The following is a 26,070-nucleotide window of genomic DNA, read 5'->3' on the forward strand; positions in this document are numbered from 1 at the left end:
CAGAAACCAACCAGCACAGATATCTTTTTATTTCTGCATGGTATATATGTCTGAGAAGTAGGGAATGTATAGATGTTTAAGTTTGCTAATATTGTGATTTATGCCATGGATCCTTCTACCTTATAGATCAAATATTTCTAAGAAATCACCATTTATAAAGGCCGTGAGGACACGCCTTCTCCTGCTTGAGAGGAATATTCATGTTATTATAGAAGAATCCCTAAATTAAATGTTAGAGAGTAAAATTGCATTAGTGAAAACTAAACCTGATTTTAATATTTTTACTATCATATATTAGTAGTCTGAAGTAATGGGCTTATTATGGTATTTCCTGTAAAAACAGAGAAACACCTTGCCAGTTAGTCAACTACCTTGGGAACAACAACCAGAATAAATAAAGAACTGGGAAAATGTAATGGCAAAAGGACAATCAATAACTGGAAAATGAAATAAGCAGACACTTTAAAGGAACTATAAGATGGCCAATAAATACATGCACTAACATTTTTACTCATCAGAAGAATGCAAATCTAAATTTCTTTTATACCAGGGGCCAGGGGACTAAGGTCAGCTACATCTTATTTTGTATCAAGCAAGACTATTTTGTGACTGAGTCAAGACTGAGTCAAGAAAGTGCCTCAGAAGCTTATGGGCCTCAATTTCATCCCCAGGATTCATGTTAAATAAGCAGCAAACCCCATAACTGGGCATAGTGGTGTGCAAAGTTGTCCCAGTGTGACCTGTTGTCAGCCTCTGAGAGGCCAAGGCAAGGCGATTCCGAGTGGGAGGCCAAACTCAATCCCTTTGCTTAATTTTTTGCTAGTCTCTGTTTTGATCATTCTGCTTTACATTTTGAGCTACCTTGGTATTCTCTAAATAAAGGAACGAACACACACACACACACACACACACACACACACACACACACACCCCAAAAATCAAACCAACTTACCAACCAACCAAAGAACCAAAGAACAGTGGAGTGCAAAGGCCCCATGGTAGAAGTATATCCAATATATAAATATACATATATAGCAAGATTCTCATTCTCTCTCTCTTTCTCTGTCTCTCTCTCTCTGTGTCTCTGTCTCTGTCTCTGTCTCTCTCTCTCTCTCTCTCACATACACACACACACACACACACACACATACACACACACACAGTATATATAGGTGTACACAAAACAAAAATAATGGTTTTATATACTTTAAATGACTAAAATATCAAGGCCATAATTTTGTAAAAAATTGTATGAAATTCATGTTCTGTGTTCATAAAGTTTTATTGAGACACAGACCCTCATTTTTCCTACCTTTTCGCCACTTGGTAAGCCCTTTCTTCCAACTCTTCAGGACAGATAACTCAAACCAGTCTTTATTCCTCACTTCCCCCACATTCCACATCCAGCACACTTGCAAATCTCCCAGCTCATCCTTCCTAGGCTGTGCCTAACAGGTTTTCTCTGCTCTTACATAGCTCTTTTCCCGATTCCCACTGTACCCTCTCACAGCACCCTCCCTCTCCACCCTCTCACAGCACCCTCCCTCTCCACCCTCTCACAGCACCCTCCCTCTGCACCCTCTCACAGCACCCTCCCTCTCCACCCTCCCTCTCCACCCTCCCTCTGCACCCTCCCTCTCCACCCTCTCACAGCACCCTCCCTCTCCACCCTCTCACAGCACCCTCCCTCTCCACCCTCTCACAGCACCCTCCCTCTCCACCCTCCCTCTCCACCCTCCCTCTCCACCCTCCCTCTGCACCCTCCCTCTCCACCCTCCCTCTCCACCCTCCCTCTGCACCCTCCCTCTCCACCCTCTCACAGCACCCTCCCTCAGCACCCTCCCTCTGCACCCTCCCTCTGCACCCTCCCTCTGCACCCTCCCTCTGCACCCTCCCTCTCCACCCTCTCACAGCACCCTCCCTCTGCACCCTCCCTCAGCACCCTCCCTCAGCACCCTCCCTCTCCACCCTCCCTCTCCACCCTCCCTCTGCACCCTCCCTCTGCACCCTCCCTCTGCACCCTCCCTCTCCACCCTCTCACAGCACCCTCCCTCTGCACCCTCCCTCAGCACCCTCCCTCAGCACCCTCCCTCTCCACCCTCCCTCTCCACCCTCCCTCTGCACCCTCCCTCTCCACCCTCTCACAGCACCCTCCCTCTGCACCCTCCCTCAGCACCCTCCCTCTCCACCCTCCCTCTCCACCCTCTCACAGCACCCTCCCTCTGCACCCTCCCATGGCACCCTCCTATGGCACCCTCCTGGTTTGGCTGTTTCTGAACCTTCTTTTTTCACAGGAACAGTGGTCCAGTAGCCAGGATGACCCTTTTAAAGTTGAGGCCAGCTCATGTTGCGTTCCTCTTTAACCCCCTCCAATGGCTTCCCTTCCCAGTTAGAATAACTGCTCACAGTGTACTTCATACTGCTGGTGTAGACCGCTAATCTTCTGCTAGCCTTTCTCTTACTCTACTTTAGATGATATTGAACCCCATTTCTGCTGCCTGAATACACACACACACACACACACACACACACACACACACGCACGCACACACACACACAAACACTTATACACTGGCACATTTGTACACATGCATACTCCTACCCCCAATGTCACAGAAAGAACAGTTGTGGTGGGAACAGCAAAGTGCAAAATTCTTACACCAGAAACACACATGATGCATGGATATCATGTGTATGTATACACGTAAGCATAAATAATGCATATCTATGCATACATTCATTTCTTAGTCCTTCACTTTCTTTAAGTCTTGCCCGAATGCTATTCTATTAAAAATTTCAACTCTCTGCCACCTAGCGCACATTTCAACTTCCTCTTTCGTGCAGCCTCTCCTCTTCGACACTAATTGCTGTCTGACATGCTACATGTTTACTAAGTTCATGCGTACTATCTCTTTTAGTCACTCATTTCCTTAATATCTGCCGTGGTACCCGACACACAGCAGCTACTCAATAGACGCTTTTGAATGGTGAGTGGAAAAATGCATGCAAGACGAGGCTAGAGATTAAGTCCAACAGGACGGAGAAATCTGAAGCTGTACTGGGGAGCTTGGAGTTCAGTTTTTAAAATGATAGAGCCTAATGACATTTTCATGCATGAGTGTAATATCCAGGTTTCCTTTTAAAAGGATTTTTTTCCCACTGTTTTTTTCCCACAGTCAATAGATAACATTATAAATGAGGCTGCCAGCCCAGAGGCAATGAGACAACCGAGGGAAGAGAACGCTTACCTGCACCACTGCACTGGTAGTGTAGGCACCAAGCGGGGAGGGGGATGAGGTTAATATTAGGATAGGTCAGCAGAACTTTGATGAAGGTTTAATGATGGAAAATGAGAAAGGGAGGAGCAAATGCCATATTTATGGCTTAATGAGGTACCAAGTATATATGCTTATTATATCTATCTATCTATCTATATCTATATCTATCTATCTATCTATTATCTATCTATCTATCTATCTATCTATCATCTATCTATCTATCTATCTATCTATCTATCATCTATCTATCTATCATCTATCTATCTATCTATCTATCTATCTATCTATCTATTATCTATCTATCTATTATCTATCATCTATCTATCTATTATCTATCTATCAATCTATCTATCTATCTATCTATCTATCTATCTATCTATATCTACATGGGGGGTGGATGATGCAGGGAGATGTCCAGGACATATTGACCATGGAAATGAGAGACTTATAAGCATTTAATAGCTGTTAGCTATAATCATTAAGTTGCCCTCATTATTATCACTAGTTGATTTGTCCAGAACCTAAACAAGTCATCCAGCTGGCTCCCCTGCAGTCTTCATCCATAGTCCTGTACATGCAGCCACTACCCAACGATACAGCATAAAGCTTGGAGCGACACTGGGCCAGTGTGCTGTGTCGCTGTAGCCATCCCGAGGCATGTGCACAGGTGCCAGGGATCCCCTGCATCTTACTGTCCAGCTCCTGTCATGCAGAATCCTTAGCTCCTTCTTTAGTTCATGCCTAGAATGTTCCCTGAGACATTCGGTAGATTGACCCAAGCTGGGAACCATCTTCTCCTTCCCCACTGTCATGCACAAGTAAACAACATTACGTTTTGAAGGCTGAATCTGAAAATTAGTTTGTACAAAACTAATTTGGAGGCATGAAATATCCCTTGGAATTCTCCATTCCACCTGCCTTTCTTGCTCCTTGATTCCTGGCTGTTAAACAAAAAATGGATGATCTCATTTCCTATCTGTATGAAATGCTTAGTGGAAATTAAGTTTCCATAGCTCTCTTGGCAGAGATTAAAGTGTAGTTTCCTTTTCAGGTTCAGAGGACACTCTTCTGAAAAGTCATTAATGTTGAAAAGCGTAGCCAATTTCATAAAAATCTCACATATACATTTTTTTCTTTATCAATCAAATAAGGCTAATTTGATAACTGCTGTTAATGGATGGATTTCTATAGTAGATTTACAGTTGAAAAAATATTCTGTTTCTCATTTACTCTTTCAGATGTAGTTAGATGAACTGAGAACTCTCTCTGTCTCTCTCTCTCTCTCTCTGTCTCTCTCTGTCTCTGTTTCTCTCTCTCTCTCTCTCTCTCTCTCTCTCTCTCTCTCTCTCTCTCTCTCTCGCGTGTGTGTGTGTGTGTGTGTGTGTGTGTGTGTGTGTGTATGTTGTGTGTGTAATACAATAGCCAAAGATAACAATAAGAAAGGTAGCATTAACACACACACAAAACTTGTTTTCACTCTTCTGAGTAGATGCTTTGTAGACCTTCACCCTGTGGGCGGTCATGTCTTTCTGGCTAACCCGGAGCTGCAACCGCTGTGGTCAGATCACTCACGGCCCATTTGTCCACATCTCTGAACTGTGGGAAAGGTCTAATAGGTGACTCATTGGTAGATAGCCCCATTTTGGTCTGCTTGTGCATCCACGTCTTTGTGTCTGTGTGTGGGGTGCCTGGGATGGAACTCAGCAGACGCAGTCCGCATGCGCTCTGCGCAGAGCTGTATCTGGAGCTTCTACACTTACTTGTGTAGAGCTTAAGCAGAATCTTCACAGTGCCAGAGGCATTGTTAGTGGACATGAGGTGTGTCCCAGAGCTTCAGGGACAGCTAGCTCTTTATTGGCACCCAGGGATCCTACTCAGTTTTCCTTGTGCATCACGCAGTGCCCCCACCCCAGTGTCCCTTCCTGTCCAAAGTTTGTCTTTCAGCCACTTCCAGAAGTGAACCCAAACCCCCACGACCTCAACTCCATGTTCCCTGCTCCATCCTGCACTGGGCCTTGTCCCAGGGCTGAAGATCTAGCTCTGCAGCAGCTTCCTGCTCTAGAATGTTCTCTCTCTTTCCCATAGAATCAAACAATACAGGTGGAGACATGAGCCCTATTTTCCCTCCATCCCTTTCCTTGGGGGAAGCACTTCAGGTGGAAACAGTGCACCACTCCATCACATTTACATGTGAAAAGGCACTGAGGATCGTTATTTTTTTTTTTCTTCCAAAGAAATTACTTTCCAAAAGGCACCGCTTGACAAGGAATCCTTTATGTTGGTTTATTTACTTTACCTTGTCTGTCATTGTTACCTATGGAAACTCAGGAGGCTCAGGGAATCTCAAATGCTTGGGGTCTGAGGACCTAGTGTTTGCTGCTGTGATTTCACACCGAGCTGCTTTTAAACACCTAGGGAGAAGTGCTGCAGATCGCCCCCAATCAGTGCTGCCCACAGTGTGCACAGAGGACTCCTGACTCCTGCCTCCATGAGGGAAAAAGTCACGAGGTAAAGTATTCTGTGTTCTAAGCTCATGGTGTGTTTGTGGGTCAAGGACAGAAGGAATCTCAGTGTTAAATCTGGGTTGCAACAACGTGGGTCTTCTGTGTTTCTTTACTTAGTCTGACTACATAGGCAGGGGGTTCGTTTGGATTTCTGTGGGTGCTTCACTTTTTTCTTAACAAGATGAAAAGTATCCTATTTATTCTATAAGCTCAATATAAATATTTGTACATTGAGTTTGTGTCTGCATAAAGAGCGGGCTGAGGGTGCTGATGCTGAAGAGCTTGTGGTGCTGAGTAACAGCAGTACCATCTTCCTTCTGTATATAGTGCATTTTCATTTGATCATTGTCAGCAGCTCTGCACTGGTGACTAGGGACTGTACCCGTGTTCAAGTTGAAAACTGCCAAGAGCCTGAACCACTTGCCAATGCCACACTACTTGTGTTAAATGACATCATCTAGCCGAGAATTTCGTCTTCCGGGGATGGTTCCCTTAAGGTATAGTTTTTCAGTCTCGGGACCATCAACCTTTGAGGTTTTGTTTTTGGGGGCCACCCTGGGAACTGTATGGAGTCTAGTGCCTTCCCTGACTGTTCCTCACTCGCTGTGAGGAACAATGCTCAGTCATGACAACTAGGAATGCCTGCAGACGGGCCAGACATTACCCTGTCCTCCTCCTCCATCAAGAACCAGAGTCCGAGTATCTGTCCTAGAGACTTACCTTTTCCTCCTTAGATCATGTTTCCTAGATCCCACAGGATGAATTGTAGATACTAAGTACTAATTTAGATACAGTGTTATGAGATTTATAATAGAAATTATGAAAATAGTCCCTTTCTAGCCTCGCCAAAACATTACCCTGTTGTACGAGGTAAAGTTGAGGACAGTGAAGAGAAAGGCTCTTTGCTTTATCCTCATCTTGCACCCGATAGGAAATGTTCCTGGAGTTAGCCTCTCTGCCTATTCAGGAGAGAATGTGAGTTGATAAACCCACTCTCGGGTCCCATTAAGTATACGTACCTAAAACTCACCAAGTACAATGCTCGTGTCCCTATGGACCAGCTCACCTTACTCGGCCCACTGTCTCCTCGTAACAGTAGGAAACCACTCTTTCCGCTCTGCACAATGTCTTTGCTGAAAGACACCCAAGCAGGATCTTCGCTGGGAATGCCTTCCCACCTGTCAATGTGTGCTGCCTGAGCCAGCCTGTTGCATAGGTGGTGTCGCCTAGAGCTGCCACACATGGTCCTTGTTTAGTAGAGGCATTGCAGGGCTGACTGGTGATGGGGTTGATGTCGTCAGTGCATCACTGGAGCAGGTGTGCTGTTCAAGTCGACTAAAATCCATGCTGGATGTTTGGACTGCAGGAGATACCAGAGCCAAAATAAAACCAGGATCTTGGCTGGGAGAGAGAATCCTAGACGCTTCAAAATGGTTTGGTACCAGTGACAGGTACCTAGACGTGTAAGACTAATGTAAGAACACCCTTACAAGGATCATTTGATGGACGCCATCTGTGTGGTTGTGTGGCATATGTTCGTTCACTATAATCTTTAAGTCTGAGCACACTAACGATAGATAGTTTGAATATCTTAATCGTCATCTTTGGCTGTTTACTAACCTGGACTGTGGTACTGATCCTTCTGCAAAGAAGGTACTCAGTAAATATCTCTGAGTGAAAAAATCAGGCCACTACTTAGTCCTTTCTCCATCTTCTCAGTGTCCTCATTCCAGGGTTATAGTCATTGTCGTGGGTACCTGGGTGTTTCTAGGGTCACACATCCATTGGGGGTGGGGTTAGTGGTGAATCCCCTGTGCTTCCTAATTTTGCCTTTCCCTCTGTGCCTCCCTTGCAGCTCGCTGCTGCTGCGGTGATGTTGAAAGCTCAACACTGGATAGGAACAGGCCCGTGCATAGGTTTCCTAAATGTACTTTCAAATTTCCTCCCCTCAGAAAAGGCCATCATTATATTTCTGGTACTTGACATAACTGCGGGAAGGGTTGAATTTTGAGAACTGCGGCTTTGCTGGGAAATCTTCCACGGTCTACTTCTTCAAACAGACCTGGAGATCGAGTCTTTTTAAAGTTGTGATAAAATCATATTTTCATCACAAGTCGCAGTCATTATGATCTTTATGTCCCCAACCCAGCTCCCGCTATGACCACCAGCTTCTCTTCCAAATCCAGTACTACTGAGTCTCCTGAGCAGGTGACCTGCTCAGCTGCCTTTGTCTGAGCCTGGCCTTGCCACCTGCATTGCTGGAACTTTCCCTGGCTCTCAGTTCCCCTCCCCCACCTCTCTCTTCCCTTTCAGCCTATTTAGGAAGTGTTCTCAGGGTCCTTACACCTGGCTGTGCACAGCAGTTAGCTGGCTGCCGGCTGGCATCACATAGGGCTGGTTATGGCGACTTTCCTGGCAGCTGTAAGTTAGCCTGGTGTTTTAGAGCTCTGCTGAGGTGTTCCAAAGTGGCAGCTTGGGCCTGGGGCAAAGATTTAGTAGGGACATTAGGGAAGCCCGGGTGTGACAGGACGGGAAAGCTGAAGTGATACTATCCCTTGTGACTGTGGTTCAATCTCAGAGAAGTCTACAGAAGGCTGAGTCAAGGGACACAGGGTAGGTACCCTGGAGAGAAAGGGTAAGCCTCAAGGAGGGACAACACCCTGTCTACAGAGGAGTCAGTGTGCTAACAGCTCATGACTCAGCAAGCCACGGCAAGCCTGAAGACTTTTCCTTAGGAGAGGAAAGCACGGGAGCCTGTTGGCTGCCTCCAGGTTGTTCAGGAGTGCTGGGGGGGGGGGGGCGGGGGGACACAGTCTAATCTCTAACCTCCCCAATGAGGTCCCTGGACATTCTCTTTGGGGTCTTGCCAACCTCACCATCCAGTCAGGGCACAAGCATCAAATGTGGTTTTCTGAGGATGTGTTCGAATGATTATTTTCTTGGCTCTGTGTGGCTGGCTCACAAAGAGGAGGGGAAAGCATCATTCATCTTTTTCTCTCTTCTTCATTCATTTAATCCCAACACGTGATAGCTTAAGTCTAAGAAGAAAGCCATGAAGATTCTCCAAAGACAGAAAGTGGCAGGAGGCAGTGTCTCATGGGAATCCTACTGAGTAAAGAGCAGCGTAAGGAGGCTGGATATCCATTTCCACGAGGGCAAAGGAGTGCTAAAGGGGCTAAATTATGTATGTGAGAAAAGAAATGAATATTGAATTCGGCCTTGTTCTACTCAAAATAGAAGGTGCAATTATAAAATGCACTGAACACTCTGTGATATTTAGTATTCTGAATTTCTAACCTTATAACAGGAACAAATAATGTGCAGAAAAAATGTATTGTTTTTGTTCTGTCAGCCATCTAGGCAGATATTTTATGACCATATCTATCCTTTGGATTTATGTCAATATTCACTAACTTACTCGTTGACTGCACAGAAGAATATACTCGAGATGTTGTTTGTAGGATTTGCTTTTGCCAAGCATCCAAAAACAAAAAACAAAACAAAAAACAAAAAAAAAACAAAAAAAACCACCCTGTTTTCAAGGACTATTAATGAGGTTAAAATGGCGCAGCAAGAGTTGGTTCTTGGGGGAGAGTTGCCCGATGCATCTGTTACTCCTTGATTTTATATAGCTCTCTCTGCTGCCACTATGTTTATTAAAAATAGTGCATTTGTAAATGGATATGAGATTATTTAAATGGATATACATTTGGCATGTGCCGGACCCCTTGATCTCTAGGCTTAGTGTTTTGCATGCATTACCCATCCTCAGAATACTCTGGGGGAAAGGTGGGACTCTCCTTCAGGGCTAGAGACAGAAGAAGAAAATGGAGGGGGGCCTTTGTGTCACACCCTCCCAGGAGATGAGGGATTCATTCTCTTCTCTTGCCCCGTGCACTTTGGATCACCTGCAGGAGGCAGCCCCGTGGCTTTGACACACAGGACAATGGAATCTCTCTCCTGCACGATCTTTGGCATTCCTGTAATTCTCAAGTTTTTGAGGCGGGAGAAGCCACTGCGTAATTTCACGTCTTCTGAGTGAGGTGGTAGATTCACATGATCACAGAGCCTGAAGGTACTGAGGAGCTCCACTAACACAGCCCTTTCATTTTACAAATGAGAGCCCTCGGTGATTGACAGGCTGTTATTACAGTTAATTTGTGTGGTCTGCGTCTGAAAGGTGGGTATGATTATAGATGTTTTAGAAAGAAGTCGGTGATTTTTTTTTTTTGTAGTAACAAAAAGCAAGGTCTTGTTTTAGTGAACTGAAATGTCTAGACACTAAGAAACATCGCCTTTTTTTTCCTATGGCCATATGACCCTGTGCCTGCCCAATCTGATCTAATCTCAGAAACAAAGCAAGGTAGGACGTGGTTAGTACTGGCATTGGAGAGGTGGCCTCCTTTTAATAAAATAAACTCTCTCACTTCAAGTTGTTTTATATAGCATTCAAATTTGACTTAGATTAAGTGATTCATTAGATATTTGAAATAGTAATTTGCTTTGTCAAGACAAAAGTACTCTATTGGTGAAAAATTGGAAAATAGAAAAATATACAAGTAAAAATAAAATCTACAAGTAATGGCAGTGTCCTGAAACCAGTGTTAGCAGCTGCCCAACTGTTATTTCCTGTTGTTAGAAAAAAAGATGGCAGAAGATACAGATGTGCAGGTAGATAGGTAATACATTTGTGTGTTTCCACACAAGAGGAAACTCTACTGAATGCACGGTGTATGTCCTCCCTCTTTATATAATAATGCTACAACTAGTTTCCAGGCACACTCTCGGAGAACATCATTCCCTGTGAGTGGCCGTTTGGGTAGATGTTCAGTTTTCACTGAAAGGTTGCACTGTCACTACAGAGAGCAAGGTGGAACCCTTATACTGAAAACTTTGTGCATGCCATTGAGCATTTTCTCAGATGATTTTATAAAAGTTAAATTAGCAGGGCAAAACACCAAAAAAAAAAAAAAAAAAAAAAAAAAAAAAAAGAAAGAAAGAAAAAAAAAAGACAAAACAAACACCACCACCAACAAAAAGAACTTACCAAACAACCAAGCAAAAGCCAAACAATCACAGTAAACAAACAAAAGCAGAAGAAATCCTCGGGCTCATTGTGGAAGCAGAGGGGAGGGCTAAACATCTTTTATTTATGAAATGTTTGAAATGTTTAGATGACAAGCAGGTGTTAGCGGCGGTGATTTGATATGCATATACACTGTGAAGTGACGTCACAGTCTGTGAAGTGACGTCACAGTCTGTGAAGTGACGTCACAGTCGAGTTAATTAGAATGGCCATCACCATCCATGCTGCGCTTAAGATCCTGGGATCATCTTCCCACACGAGTGAAAGGGTGTGTCATTTATGCATCCTTTATCCATTGCCTCTCCTCTGCAGACCTGTCCACCACTGCTGTGGCCTTCTGCATACTGCCATAGGCTCTGGCTGCCTCTTTAGCATGGTACCTTCTGAACCTTTCTAGAGCTCCTAGTGTAGGAACCCCGTTTCATCGTTTCGTTTTTATGTACAAGGAGGCAAGACTAACCTAAACCCACCCCCAAGATAAAAAGGACTGAAGTGAGACGTGGAAGTGTGCGGGCTAGTGCAGGAAATGCTTGGCTCAGCCACAGCACGTGTGCATGTAACTGCCCTCTTGCATTCTCTGGAAGCCTGTCTGGAGGAGAGAGTGGTGTGATAGTAAGCCAAGACCCAGATCGCTGGGTTACCATGACTACCTGATACTGTGGTTGTCACAGTAATAGTCCAGGGCTTTCCTAATTCCATAATATTAGACTTGGCATGCTTGCAGAGTAAAGGAGTACTGACTTGCTCAGGTAAGATGAGGTTCCTTTGTGTCTGAGATGGAAATATTTTGGATGCCAGTTTGAAAAAGCAAGAGGGTTGCCTGTGCAACTGCTACATGTAATCCCTAGGTTGCGTTTTGGTGACTGGATGGTGAGAATGTGTGACGCTTTGATAAAAACCCATATATAATGTGTGTTGAGGCATGCCCATCATAGCTAGCTTTAGAAGGGGCAAATGGGAGCAGGTTCCCATGTTTTGGAAATTATTATAATTTTACTATGAATCTTGGGCAGTACACCCTTAGTTCATTCTGAGCCTGGATGCCGGGCCGCTGTTTCTCTAGTCAGGCAGCACGCACACAGGTGTTGACATGCTGGCTCGTCCGGTGTCACATCGGAGAATGACTAACTTAGGTACTTTGGGCACTTCCTGCATTGACTGCCCCACACCTGGAGAATGTGACAACCCAGCACAAAGTAGGTTGGAGACATTCTGTACATGTGGGTGGGTACTCTCATGGTACTATCTTTTCTTCTGTGGTCTGTGGGGAAACTGGATGGAGTAAGGGGCCTCCTTCTGGCATTCCCGCATACTTCCTAGTAACGCGAGGCCAGTGGGTGTGTGTATGTTTTAGTATGTAGAAAGAGAGAGAGAGAAAGGAAGAGAGAGATATAAGCATAAATATGAACAAGGATAAGTGGATTAGCCAGGACTGAAAGTCAAAGAAGGAAGCAGAATTACTGAAAGAGAGACTCGGGCCAGGTGTGCAGCTCAGGAGTGGTTGAGTGTGTGCTCAGCATTCTTAAGATGTTGGCTTGAGTTCCCAGCACCTCCCTAATAAAATAACACCTTGAAAGACTAGGTGGGATGGCAAGCACTTGTGTTCCCTGCTGCTTGAGAGGCTGAGGAAGTGGATTCCCTAGCCCAAGGTGTTTGAGGCCAACGTAAGGAGCATTCATCTCGAAATGTGATAGAGTTATTGTGCAGAACCCCTAGAATACAGCTGTCTACAATTTACTTTGGGATTCATAATGTTTTCAAGTGATAGATGTGGTGGTACTAATTGTCAAGTTGACAGTCTCAAATTGGGAAGGAGCCGGGTATGTGGGCACGACTGTTGAGTATTATTACCTTGACTGCATTCATGGAGGTGAGAACTCTCACTTGCTACGAGTGATACCAGTCCTTCCCTGAATGGGATTCTCCACTCCATCTGCGGGGAAAGGCCGAGCAGAGGCCTGCATCCACCTCTCTGCTTCCTGATTGTACAGTTGATGTAACTAACTGCTTTGAGCTTCCGCCACCTTGGCTTCCTTGCTATAAATCTGAACCTTGACCTGTGAGCCAGAATAAACAAACCCTCTCTTCCTGAAGTTGTTTTTATCAGGAGTATTCTATCACAGTCACAGGAAAAGATACTATGGGGATGGGATTGGCGTCATCTGTTCTCTTCTGGCATCTTTCCGAAACTTTCAAATATAGAATCTTGGAGGTGATAGAAAGAAAGCATGGCTATCAGTTGGTCTCCAGTAGAGAACATTGCAATCTCTGGTCAACTTTGCCAGTCCGGCCCCTTCCCACCCTTTCCAAGCTCTCGTGCTGTACAAGAGAAGGCTCATGTCTGTTGGGCTGGCAGCAGTCTGGGGTCTGGCACTAACCTTCTTTTGTCTACTTGACTTACAGCACGGCACAGAGTGGGTCCCAGCCCCATGCACTGTGTGCTCTTGCACCCATGGCGAGGTGAGATGCTCCCACCAACGATGCACCCCGTTATCATGTGGCCCACAGGAGCTGGAATTCCTTGCTGAAGGAAGCTGCTGCCCCGTCTGTGTGGGCACTGGAAGTGAGTATGAGCTGGTGGGCGGGGATACGCTCTGTCTTTGAGGTTACAGATGACACCTCCAATCTCGTCCCTTCTTGTTCAGCATAGACCTACGAGTCCGGGGTTCCCTTCCTGTATGAACCAAGGTGTGCCTCAGACAGCAGGTTGGCACAGAGCATTAGGTAGCATTCCAAATGTGGAATTCTGCTGGTCTCTTATCTATATGCCATGCCTTAGCCAGCTGCATCCTTCCACACCTACATCCTCTGAGAGGGAAAACAGTCCTTTGATTTGACCTCAGGAGGCCAAGAGCACTCCTCCCTTGACAGACAGAAGGTAGACCTGGTTTCCAGGTAGTACTGCTACCGACCTGTCTGCTGATTTTTGAGATGATGTAATGTCTTTCTCTAAAACAAGCACAGTGGTGCCGGGGAGTTGGGGTGGGGTGGGTATCTTCCGTTTGTGTTTCCTGTAACCTCACTGAACAGATGACTCCTGCACCTGGCTTTCTCTCAGCAAGCCAAGAGCATGCTTCTAGATGAGTCCTTTGAAACATGCTTTCTTTCCCCTTGTATCCCTTGAATCACATTTTAAAGGCACGTGCCCTGTTGTACTGTCATAACTACTTGTACGGACTTTATTCGAAGTAGGAATTGTCACCACTCCATCATGCTCTGCGCGGACGTGAAATGATTAGAATACTTCTTTTATTCGGTATTAAAAGGACTCCATGCTCTATTCTTGCCTTCCCCCCTGTTTCTTTCCAGCCTGTAGTTATTTTTTACCTCTGCAGCCCTTTGTTATAGAGATACCCAAGATTTTAAAGGATGCCCAGGAAATCATGGAAGTAGAATGTTTGCCTTACCCATTTCAGAACTCATCGGCTAGCTAATACGAGCACTGTCAGCTGCTTTGAGAAAAACAAACAAACAAACAAACAAACCCTGAGTGTGGGGGTAGCATGGGGGGTGTGATGCCTCACTTTCCAGGGTTCACTCTCAGATCTTAAGAGCATTTTCATTGGCATTCTGTGAGAAAGACATATTGAAGGCCCTTTGCCTCAAGAGATTAGAGCATCGTTTAGAAGCAGCTACCTAACTGGGGAAAATCCAACATTTCCTGTTCAAAGAGTAAAGAATGCTCTTAGTTGGCTTCTGTGATCTCTCTGTATGTGAAACATTCAGTATTTTCTGTCTGCTTCCGTGGGTCAGAGAACGCTCAGAGGGAGAGAGGAGACCCTCCCAAGCACTTTGAACTTTCCCAGGGACACGACACATAGACCACACGAATCAAGTAACATGAGCTGAGGCTCCACAGCCTTCCAGACTTCACTGCCTGCATAGACTCACAGAAGGCAAAGTAGCAACTGCAGGGCATGAAACCCAGGAAAGCCCCACCCCACTACTCACCAAGCATGCATGGCCCTTAGCCTAGTCCACGCATGCGCTTAGCTCTGAGGGCCTCACATGCACTCCTCCCCCTAACCCTAAGCCTTTATTCTTCCAGAACCCTGTTCCTATGATGGCCGTGTGTTTCAGGACGGACAGGACTGGCAACTGAGCCGCTGTGCCAAGTGTGTGTGCAGAAATGGGCTCAGCCAGTGCTTTGCAGCCCAGTGTCAACCTCTGTTTTGTAACCAGGTAAGCAAGACACCCTCAGAATAGACCTTTCACAGGGAGCTAACTGCTGAGGACTTTGGAGAGTTTTCTGAGGTATTGTTAGGCGCTCACCCTAGGAAGCACTAGAGCCCAGAAGCCAGGGCTGTTTCATTTTCCTTGTGCTTTTGAAGACAACATCAAAGATGTCTTTTCTTCTTCTTTCTTTAGAAGATGGAGATAGGTCTAATTGCCAGCCATTTAGGCAAATTGTTGTGCAGTGAGATTAAGCCTTGGGGCTATACATCAGGGAGCCTCCAGCTTGAAGTGCAGATGTCCCCAAAGAATGCCAGACTAAACATCTGGAAAACTCAGTAAAAAGATGAGGTTTGTTACTTTCCCCCCAAGTATAGGTATAGACTACTTTTTAAAGACACAGATATGCCTTTGAACATGACTTCCCAGATGTATACCATTTAATTCTTATGGGATAATGACTCAGATTCCCCAAGTGTTTTCTCGGGACCCTGTTCGGGACAGTGGGATCCTCTTTATTTAAAGCGGATCCAATTTTCAAACTGTTAGTCTATTCACACAAATGTGGAGGGAAAGACTCCATTGCAAGTACCCGTGGCAGAGTTTTATAGTTTTCTCCTTTTTCAGAGGCTCCCAAGGATGTGCCATGGAAGTTGACAGATAACTGTGAGAGGAGATTTGCCTCCAGTGGGGAAAAAATAGTTCATTTTTGATCCAAGGAAAACCTGGAAACCAAGATTTAGTTGCTACAGAGTAGCACTTTGTGTCAAATAAAACAAAATCAATAAGGTGGCATATTGAAACAATTCGGAAATGTTTTAAAAGACAGATGAAAGGCAATTAGACACGAAATGCTAAATGCCAAATCAAGGGAAAAGTATCTAATTGAAAGGCTGGGTTGTATTGCCACACTGTGCCAGCTTTGGTGCTCTTGCCTCAGCTCTCAATCCATCACCCAGTCTTGTCCCAGCATCCGCTTGGTGATGAATTGAGATTGTCTTAGTAAAAGTACACGGGACCATGTTTCACCGCTGTCACGTCAGACAGGGATCTCAAGTTGGGCTGGGCGTGTTAACACAGATGGCAGTTTATTCTCCCTGCATAGTGAGGGCAGCACTGTTGCCTTACAATAAAGGAGACAGGAGAAATGGAGGCCGTTGGGAGTCTTCTGCTTTATATAGTGAAACAGCCACACGCTGCACATGAGGGTCAGACACTGGAATAATTAAAAGTACTATTTCTCATGTTGAAAAAGAGTGAGCAGATACATTTGCTTCATGCATAGTATTCACTCATTGTTTGGATCAATGTATGTAATCAATGTAAAAAGGTAAAATTTAGTATGATACCTGAGGCCTAATTGACCTGTGTGTGAGCTCTGTCACTTTTGTATCCTTAAGTCATTTTTGCCACAGATCACCTAGAACTTGATTTAATATCTCTGTGAAATATTAACTGTTGCAATGACATAGAGGAGTCTCATAAAATTAGTGTTGTTGATATAACACTTAATCCCACCAGTACCCTCACAACCACCAATACCACCACCATCACCACCACCATCACCACCACCATCACCACCACCATCACCACCATCACCACCACCACCATCACCACCACCACCACCACCACCACTTTTCAGGTGTTTAATATGTGCTAGTTCTTTATTCAAAGGTTTTTATAATTATTACTACAGACCCATAAAGTAGGAACAATTGCTACCCTTTTTCTTTCGTATCCAAGGAAACCAAGGGATGAGAAGGATAAGTAACTTGTCCTAGCTCTGATGGCCAGAGCAAGCAGTACAGTTCAAAACATCTCTCCCGGTGTATATTTAGTGTAATGGTCACAGTAGCAATAGCTGCTGACATAATCAAGTGTGGCCGGGTGTATCTTATATCCACTTGTTCATTGAATGTAAGGGGGAAAAAATGCAAGTTCATCACTAGAAAACACATTTTCCACAGCTGAACTCTGAAGTATTCTAATCCGTCTTCAAGGACTTCTGTGATTTAGGAGGTTTGTTTGTTTGTTTACTTTTGTTTTAATTGTAGCAGGACTTTTTTTTTTTTTTTACTAATTAAGGAAAGCTTGGGAAGGGCAGGAAGCAGAATGAAAATAATCCCTGATGCTACATTTCTTTCTTCGGTAATTTACTCCAGCCCTGATACACAAATAGAGATGCTTGATTTTTTGGTTGCTTAGCATCATCACATGCTAAAAGTCGGGGATGCTCCACAGTCAAGAGAGAAGCTTCTGGTCTTTGTGTTCAGATGAGGGGTAGCTGGTCCTTTGATAAGATAGCAAGTTCAGACTGAACCGCCTGCTCTCCCCTTTTGTCCAGATAACCTGTCACCTCTATCACACAGCCGCATCACCTCTATCATCGCTCAGTAAAAGGATCCTCTACTTTGATGAGACTTACTCCTTAGTTAATGTGGTACAGAGGAGCTCTGTTGTGTCCTAGGCAAGTGCCCCACCCGCGAGCCTTGAATGCCACCGTGTTCTCCCACTATTGATTAATCTAAGCCATTTGAACTTCATCTTTGGATATTTTTCTTTCAAAAGAGGTTATTTGTATGTCCTCCGAGCTTTCACATGCTTGAGAATTATTTTATTGTTCACTATGTATGTAAGAGACAGTTTGAAGTCTTGAACCTAGAGAGCTGTGGACTCCTTTCCACTGACGTTTTGGGTTACAGCATCACAGAGAAGTCAAAGGTCTGTATTTTCCCCTGTTTTGACCCTTGCTGCAAGGCATACGATCCTCTCCCTCTGCTCTGCTTTCATTAGACGTGCCCGTAGCCACACCTCTGGTCTCATGTATGGGACTCTGTTTGACAAGGAGTCTTAGGGGAAGCATCTTTAACTTCAATCCCTCTTCCCCTCCCCCCCCCCCACACCTGAGGACCAGGTATATTTTTTTTTAAGTTCTCTTGTCAGGTGCTTTGTTTCTATTCTGTAATTTACAGCTGGTATTGTATGATGTATTCTTATAGGATGTTTTTAAATGCCTGTAATTCAAACATCTTCCAGGACATTTCTAGGTGAAATACTGTTTGGAAAAACCCATTCCCCATGAATGAGAGCTGTCTGCCAAAGATACAAGACTGTGGACAACTGAAAATAGGGAGAAAGTCACAGTCACACAAAGTAGAGTTCACTGGGGACTTGTAGATGGAATGTGTCTTGGATTCCAGCAGGACAGGTGTATTCCCACACGCTGAAACGGGAGGAAGCCATGTGCTTGTGAACCTCAGTGAATGTGGGCCACACCAGAGTGTGTGTAGTCTTTCTTAAAACCTAGCAATGTGTTAAGCGTTAGTCGTCAGCACACATGCTTGGCGAATTCGATGATGCTCTCTGGCGGGGCTTAGGGTGCATGCCAGGCTCATCTGGTGGGCAGGTTGGCGGAAGTAACTAAGATGGCCATGGCTGTTGTCAATCCAAAGCCTTACATGCATCTTTTCTTACACTTTGCTTTCAATACAGAACCATTTTCTACTGTAGTCCAGTGTTTTGCATTCCCCCCCCCACCCCCCATTTCAGTGTTAGTGAATCACTTCTGTTCCAATTTTTATTTCTCTAGACTCTTAGGTTGATCTACTCTTTCATTAGTCCTTTCCTCATTCATCACTTGGTCTCTTTCTTCAGCTCTGAGGAGAACGTCTTAAGTTTATATTTACTATTTCCTGACTAAAGGTGCAGAGACAAGAGAAAAACAGAAGCCAAGGCCTCATTTGTTTTTTTTTTTTGTATACACCGTTAGGCCCCACTGTGCCTCCCTTTGCTGTCTCCAGCCATCTCCTCTTCGTCAGAGCTACTGTAGGAGGCTGGGCATAGTTCAGTCACAGTGAGATCATGCTTAGCATACACGAAGTTCTAGGTTCGGTTCCCAGTGCAAGAAAGTAAATAGAAGAAAAGAAACAAAGAAGAAAGAGAAGGCACTGAAGTTTGTGTTTCTTTGGGCCCTTATCTCTTTATGGATGCTGCTGAGTTGATTAAAACGTAATACGTTTTCATGGTTCCCCTTTGACTGTCCTCTAGAGTGCTCAGCTCTCAACACACAGCTTCGGGTTCAAAGTGAACAGAAGCTGTTTCCCTTCCTTATCATTTAGTCTTTGGTCCCTCCCCCAGCCCCGTTTTTATTTTTGATCAAGAGAAATGTTTTTTTTTTTTAATTACTGCCTGAAGGCTGCAACATAGTGGCCTGTCCTCTACTCCGTCCCCATGGATGTGTGGCCAGGTGCGCAGGGATCTGACCCACTTTCAGTTGGTGTGGCTGCGCATGCCGAGATAAGATCTTCCCCATTTCCGCTGTCTGGCCCACTCACATTCTCTACACAAGAAACAAAGCCGTCACCTCCGGTTTGCACTGTTGTCCTGAGAGCCTTTTCTGTTCTCTGACTGTGGTTCAGATGCTTAGCCACCCCAGTTCTTAATCACTCTCTGTGATTGCCCTTATCCACCCTCCCCTTTATGTTGTGTTGTTGATGCTAATGGCTCTGACCAGATGTAGAGAGATAGGAAAGGTTGGGACTCAGGGGCTGCCGCTCCTCCCACCTCATACAGCAGTTTGTGAGGCCTGAGCCCTGATCCAGAAAGGCTGGGGGTTGGGAGGAGGTGATGAATCTTACCTGTGCTTTTACTTACACAGCCAGAAAAGGCCACACAGCATCGCATAGTCAGTAAATTTCCAGCAATGATAGGAAGATGGCTGTCAGTTCTACTTTATTTGTGGTGGCCTCTCTCTGTGATATCCTCCAATGTACTATGACAGAAAGGTATTTTTGTCAAGAGCTCTCAGACACTGCGAACATCATTATCACAGGAACCTTTATTTAAGGGCAACCACAAGCCAATATGGTCCTCGCGGTAACTCTACCTCCCCAAAAGCAATCGCATTCACCATATTTCCTAGGACTGGATTTTTGCAATTATGGACGATATAATATTAGGTCTAGGGCATGCATCTTTCCGCAAAGGGCAGGGTTGAGTAGCTTCAGCTTTGTGTGCGATGCAGTTAAAATAGCTATTGGAGCTCTGCCGTCGTAGCATAAAGATGATAGACAGTATATAAATATATAGGTGTGTGGCCATAATCCAATAAAACTTTACTAATAAAAATAGGTGGTAAGATGGACATGGTTCACAGTCCGTATTTACTGGGTCAAGTTAGACTGTGTTTTTAAAAAGGAGTATCTGAAAGGCAGAAAAGGATAGCGTTAAAGCTTTTGCAGTGGCTATGTTGGTTAAGACAGACTGACAGAGTGGCTGGGGAGATAGCTCAGTGGTTAAGAACATTTCCTGCTTTTACAGATGACTTGGGCTTGATTCTTAGCAGCCATATAGCACACACACGAACCATAAAATAAGTCTTTAGAAAAGACAACACTGAATGTGCTGCTCAGGACAGAGGATGGGCAAGGCTTAGTGTATCTGCTGACTATTGGGAAGTCACTGGATACTGGTGATGATGTTTGCCCCCCACTTCACTTCATCAGCCAAATTTTCTGAAGTCGAGAAAGGCTCAGTTTTCTCATTGCCTACCCAGTTTTCATATATTCTGTCGCACGTCAATGGTCATCAACACCTGACATGTAGAATAGTAAGGTATCGCCACACAGCTGCTGTCGTTTGCAACAAACCTATCAGGTCCTGATTCAGAAACTTCAGTGGCAATGTGTAAGTGCGTTAAATGATTGCAGAAGTGTATTACTGGAACTTTCTATGAAAAGCTGACATGGCAGGACCCCATCCCTTCTGTCTTAGGTATGCTGGCCTTCTTGTTTTTCCAGAAGGAACATCAGAGGAGCTATAGAGTAAAGACTATTTCTCATTTTCATAAGATAAAGTGGGGTGACTGTTCTGGAAGGTTCCATCTTCTATGTAAGAGCTACCACTTCTTATTTACTCCAACCTAATTTGGTTCCCATCTCTCTTCCCCTTTTAACTGAGCCTCCTTCTGGCTATTGAAAAAGGCCATGGGGACCAGTGGGAAGCTGACTGTATGTCATTTAGGAGGATACTGTTGCTATGACAACAGAGCTAAGTGTCTGACTTTTCTGGGCTGGTAGTGGTAGGGATAGTGGTAGAGATGAGGATGAAGAGATAGGGCAGTTGGGGATGGTTCTCGGTCATAGGATTCTGTCACATTTTGCTGTAGCACCTGTTTCACAATTTCTCAAGGATACTCAAATCTTGCTTGTGTTTAGAATGTCCTTAATACCTATATAAACATATGGATTAGATCCAGATGCAGAGGTATAACAAACCAGCTTTCAGGAAGGGCCTTGGAGTTTAGACGTGAGTCAGGAGGAGTACACACATTCGTAATTTTAATATGGTTGGGGCTCTGAAGTTTTATTTCAATCATTTACCATGAGCAGTCAGCCATATAACTTTAGGCAAGTCACATAGCCTACCTATTCTTAGTGTTCTCATTTGAGGCAAGAATAAGACCATCAACTTCATAGAGTCATGCACAGGGCTTAGGATTGCCTGGCGAAGACAAAGATTTCTGTATTTTTCCAATTTCTTGTGCTTTGATGGTTTTTAGTAAAAGACAGGCCATGCATACACTTCCTAAGATTCACACTGACCTTGGAGAGACTGATGCGTACCAGAGCGCTGGCTTACAAATGAATGCTGAATGACACGGATTGCTGTTACACACACTTGCAGCATGTCGCCGGGATGGCTGTGAATTTGATTTTCCTACTGATGTGGATTTTATTAACACTGTCTTTTGATGGATTGTCCCCCCCCCCCCTTTGGGTGTCAAGGATGAAATTGTCGTTCGAGTCCCTGGAAAATGCTGCCCTCAGTGCTCGGCGCGCTCCTGTTCTGCTGCTGGACGAGTGTACGAGGTAACCTCCACACGCCCCATGTGGGCGGTCCGACACATGTTCTTACACTTCTGGCCCATGCCTCCCAACCACAGAACCTCCCCACCCTCGGGTCTGACTCGTTGCCAGAGTTAGTTACTCAGTACATAAATGGCTTTTTTCGCCTTCGTTACATGAAAAGCCTTTATGAAAAAAAAATTAAGCTGAAAAGGATTATAAATATGAAAGAATGTGCTGGCAAGCAGAACCCAGTTCACGAACCTTGGGAAAGCTTACTGTTCACCCACGTGCTGAAGAGAAGAGGGAGCTGTCGTTGGTCACTGCACAGTCTGTGCAGCATTTCAAGGGTTTGTGTGTGTGTGTGGGGTGCCTGTCTCTTCCGTTGGGTTTCATGCACTGCTGTTTTGGGGCAGCTTGCCCCATATTATGCTGGGAAGACACATGAGAATAGCGAGGCCATTGTGAGCCTGGAGCGAGCTGCAAAGCGAGTGGCGCTTTTGAAACAGTCTAGACAGCCATGCCCAAACTCCAGGAGGTGTAAAATAAAGGTGACCTCAGCAAATTGAGTCCCCCGAGTGCCCGAGTGCATCCAAAGGCATATCATCCTGATGCAGAGAACACGTGCAAAATAAAAGCAGTTGATTTTCTTGATTATTCACCACTCTAAGGCAAACTAAATAGAAATTGGGATTGTGGCAATCAGTGGGGAATCTGGAATTAGAGCCTCACTAATTCTAGATGGTTCTCTTGAAATATGAATGAAATAACTAGTTGGGACAGAACTTTCAAATTAAGATTCTGTGTGTGTGCGTATGTGTGTGTGCGCGTGCGTGTGTGCGCGTGTGTGTGCCTGTATGTGTCTGTATGTGCGTAACTGGTGTTTTGAAGTCCTGAAGAGGCCCTGGAGCCCTAGAACTGGAGTTACAGGTGGTTGTGACCCCCATATGGATGCTGGGAACCAAACCCAGGTCCTCTGCACGAGCATCCAGTGCTCTGAGTCACGGAGCCACTTCTGTAGCAAGAGGAAAACACTTTTTGTCTGTGCTGTGTATTCCCTGCTTTTTATTGGACAGGTTTGTGGTAGGTTGCATTTTCCTTTAAGAGACAGGCTTTGAAAGGGTTGGAATCTATCTGGCTGCAACTACCAGGAATGCCCCCCCCCCCCCGTAAAAGTAACTAAAATGATAACATTTGTTTGTAGGAAACAAGATGTCCCAGTAGGGAGGGGTATGATCAAGTCAGGTCTCAGTGTTAACCTCACATGGGTGTGTCCCTCATCACATCTCCCTGGTATCCCCTGGATGACTTTTTATTGCCAGGAAGGCTAGGCTCATACACGCATTGCTTTTTGCTGGTGAATGAAAAACATGGCTAGAGAATAATTTCTTCGACCCCCTCCCCCCAACATTTGAACAAAGCTGGGACAGCTCCTGTACCCTACCTGCAAGGGAAGCTGGGAAATAAGCATGTACCAGAGTCTCCTGGCAGAGAAGACCTGAAGAACATCCACAAAGGAAGCCAGCAATAGAGTCTTCCAGTTCACCTCACCGTTCCCAGGCCCTCTACGTGTTTGATATAGTGAATCTCAGCAGACTGCACCCATGTGATCCAAATGAAAATATATTTGAAAAGTCATTGACTTTTCTTTCAGAGGTCATTTCTACCTAAGTAATTTCCCTTATCAGGAATGGGAGAGTACGGACTTGAGCTTCTGTGCGATGCGTGTGGCATCTCATGTGCCACCTTCCTTTTTCCTTTCTCTCTCAGCATGGTGAACAATGGAAAGAAGATGCCTGTACCCTGTGTGTGTGTGACCAGGGAGAGGTCAGGTGTCACAAACAGGCCTGCCCGCCACTGAGATGCGAAAAGGTATCTGCAAGCTCGCCCTTCTAAGCTCAATTCTGGACCATTTTAGAAATGTATTTCTTAGTCTACCGTGCCCTTTGATAGAATCAAAAGAGCCAGAGAATGTGGAATGTTACATAAAGAGGTAAAGGGCCTCCTGAATGCAGCAGGAGAGCTGAGGTGGAGACCGGCCTTCCCCTGGGCCAGTCTCCCCAGTCTCCCCAGGGTACCCATGGTCGCTGTCCTGTGTCTTTTCCCCACTTTGCTGACTGGCGTGTTCCCATTGTCTCCTGGGGAGACTGCCCGTCTCTCACCACTCTCTTTTTCTCTAGGGTCAGAGCAGAGCTCGGCACCACGGTCAGTGCTGTGAGGAATGTGTGTTCCCTGCCAGAAGCTGCCCATCCACTGGGGTCCTGCGGTACCAGGATGAAATGTGGAAGGCCTCGGCCTGCGAGTTCTGCACATGTGACCAGGGCCAAGTGACCTGCCAGGCGGCAGAGTGTGCCAAGGTGGTCTGTGCCCTGGTAAGAAGTGAAGGCATTTCCATCTGTGCTGCGCAGTTCCTTCCAGCAGATGGTGGCTGCACCTTCCTTCCTGGCAGCGGAGGGAATGGCAGGCTGACTGCTCACACTTTCGGGGGCCTCTTAGCACAAAGACTCTGGGATCGGAGGTGATAGGCACTGTCTGTTCGGACTAGCTTGGAACACTCCCTGGAGCCTTTAGCTCTCTGTGCATCTGGTCAGATTAGAATAACCGAGCCAGGAGCGTAAAGGGAAGGACATAACGTGGGACATTAGCCTACAAAGCAGTGTCGCTGGCCCTCAGTGCTAGTGGACTGTGTGTTGCCTCCGGCCTCAAGCCTTAAAGCAGTGGTCTGCAGGTGGGCCTGGGGCTTGGCTCTTTCTGCAAGCCGACTGGCTGCATTTAGTTAAAATAAATAAAAAAAGACACCCATGAGTTCTCCTGTGGACTGGGAAAGAAAAAAAAAATTTTTTTTTTTTTAACAAGAGAGCAAGGGGCACCTCATAAACAATTAACTCCACGGACCTCTGTTGACTTCTGCTATCTGCAGAATTTCTAGCTACTTCCCACACAGTAGCCTCTGGCTGGACCTCAGATGTATGTTTTAGGGAAATTACTTCCTTTCCCCCCCCCCCCCCCGCCCCTGCCTTTGAACTCAATTTTGACCCCTGACTTAAAAAAAAAAATTTTTGCTTTTAAAGTTTTCCCCTCCTCTGGCCGCTCCCATCCGCCCCTCCAGTTTCCCTCAGGGTTGTGAACTTGAGAATACAGGGACTACAGAGAGATGAAGCGTAGGTGGTGGGGGTGGGGTTCAGGGAAGGCGTTTTTTATCCTTGCGGTTCCTTTCCCCACCCCCCCCACCCCCACTTCTAGGCTCCTCCCAGCAGAGATCCAAAAGAGGAGCCAGCTTTCAAACAAGGCTGTCATTTTACAGAGTTGCTGTTTTTCATTTTGCCTCCTGCATCTAGCTAGGTCTTGGCTGAGCCGAAACATACTTAAGAGAGGGTCCTGCCTTCTTACAGATTTATACACCACTACACACCTTTTCATTGCTTTTCTCCTTACAGGGGGGACAGGGGTGGGGGTGGGGGATGGGGGGAGCAGGGGCGAGGCTGGGGGCGGAGTCAGAACGGTTGCAAAGAGATGACCTGAAACTCAATGAGGGCTCTCTTTCTCCTCTTGCCATCGGGATGGGCCTTCCTCGCCTCCGTATCTGAGGTTACTGGGTTCTCCTCCGAGGTTTAATTTGTTGAGTAGTCCAAGGTTTGTGAAAACTAGAGGGCGGGGAGGGGGATGATCCTGGTCGGCTTTGTAAGCACTGTGAAGGACTCTCAGTGTCCTTTACAGAAAGTGGCACATCCCACTGTCCCTTCTGGTAGCGCCCTTCCTGTGTCTGCTGGCTCCCTTGACGTAGAGTGTCACCTAACTGGTGGTGTAGGCTAGGCTCTCTGAGTGTCCTTGTGGACAACGAGCAGCGGCTGCTGGAGCTGAGAGTGTCATGTTCCTCAGTCCACCCTGGTGCCTCCTCAGCCTCTTGTGCTTCCCACTTTTATGGATCGAGGTTCTGAAGCCGGCTGCCTGTTTCTCCAGATCTTTAATTTCTTCCAGATCATTTCCACATACCCCCAGGTCTTGTGTAAGTTAGTAGATTCCAAGTGAGAAACACTGCCAGTAGTGAAATTTTTAACCAAAATAGAATCTTGGGAAGGGGGAAAACTCTTCAGCGTTTTTTTTTTTTTTTTTTTAGACACTATAATTCCGAAATTAGCTTTGGTTAATGACCTTGTTAAAGCCTGGTTATTCTAATAGCTTCT

At 45.5% G+C, this 26,070-nt stretch overlaps 1 protein-coding gene across 2 annotated transcripts in view; it reads left to right on the top strand.

Annotated features, from left to right (window-relative positions):
- FRAS1 (Fraser extracellular matrix complex subunit 1) overlaps nucleotides 1-26,070 on the top strand; it is a 408,415-nt gene that overhangs the window by 154,762 nt on the left and 227,583 nt on the right. For both annotated transcript variants that reach the window (XM_084760406.1, XM_084760407.1), the window contains 6 exons: nucleotides 5,694-5,786; nucleotides 13,272-13,431; nucleotides 14,917-15,050; nucleotides 21,827-21,910; nucleotides 23,657-23,758; nucleotides 24,067-24,258. In XM_084760406.1, coding sequence (XP_084616532.1) covers nucleotides 5,694-5,786; nucleotides 13,272-13,431; nucleotides 14,917-15,050; nucleotides 21,827-21,910; nucleotides 23,657-23,758; nucleotides 24,067-24,258 — 765 coding nt within the window. The remainder of the gene's footprint in view (nucleotides 1-5,693; nucleotides 5,787-13,271; nucleotides 13,432-14,916; nucleotides 15,051-21,826; nucleotides 21,911-23,656; nucleotides 23,759-24,066; nucleotides 24,259-26,070) is intronic.

This window comes from Acomys minous (assembly GCF_964271855.1).
Source record: "Acomys minous genome assembly, chromosome: 15".
Lineage (NCBI taxonomy): Eukaryota > Metazoa > Chordata > Mammalia > Rodentia > Muridae > Acomys > Acomys minous.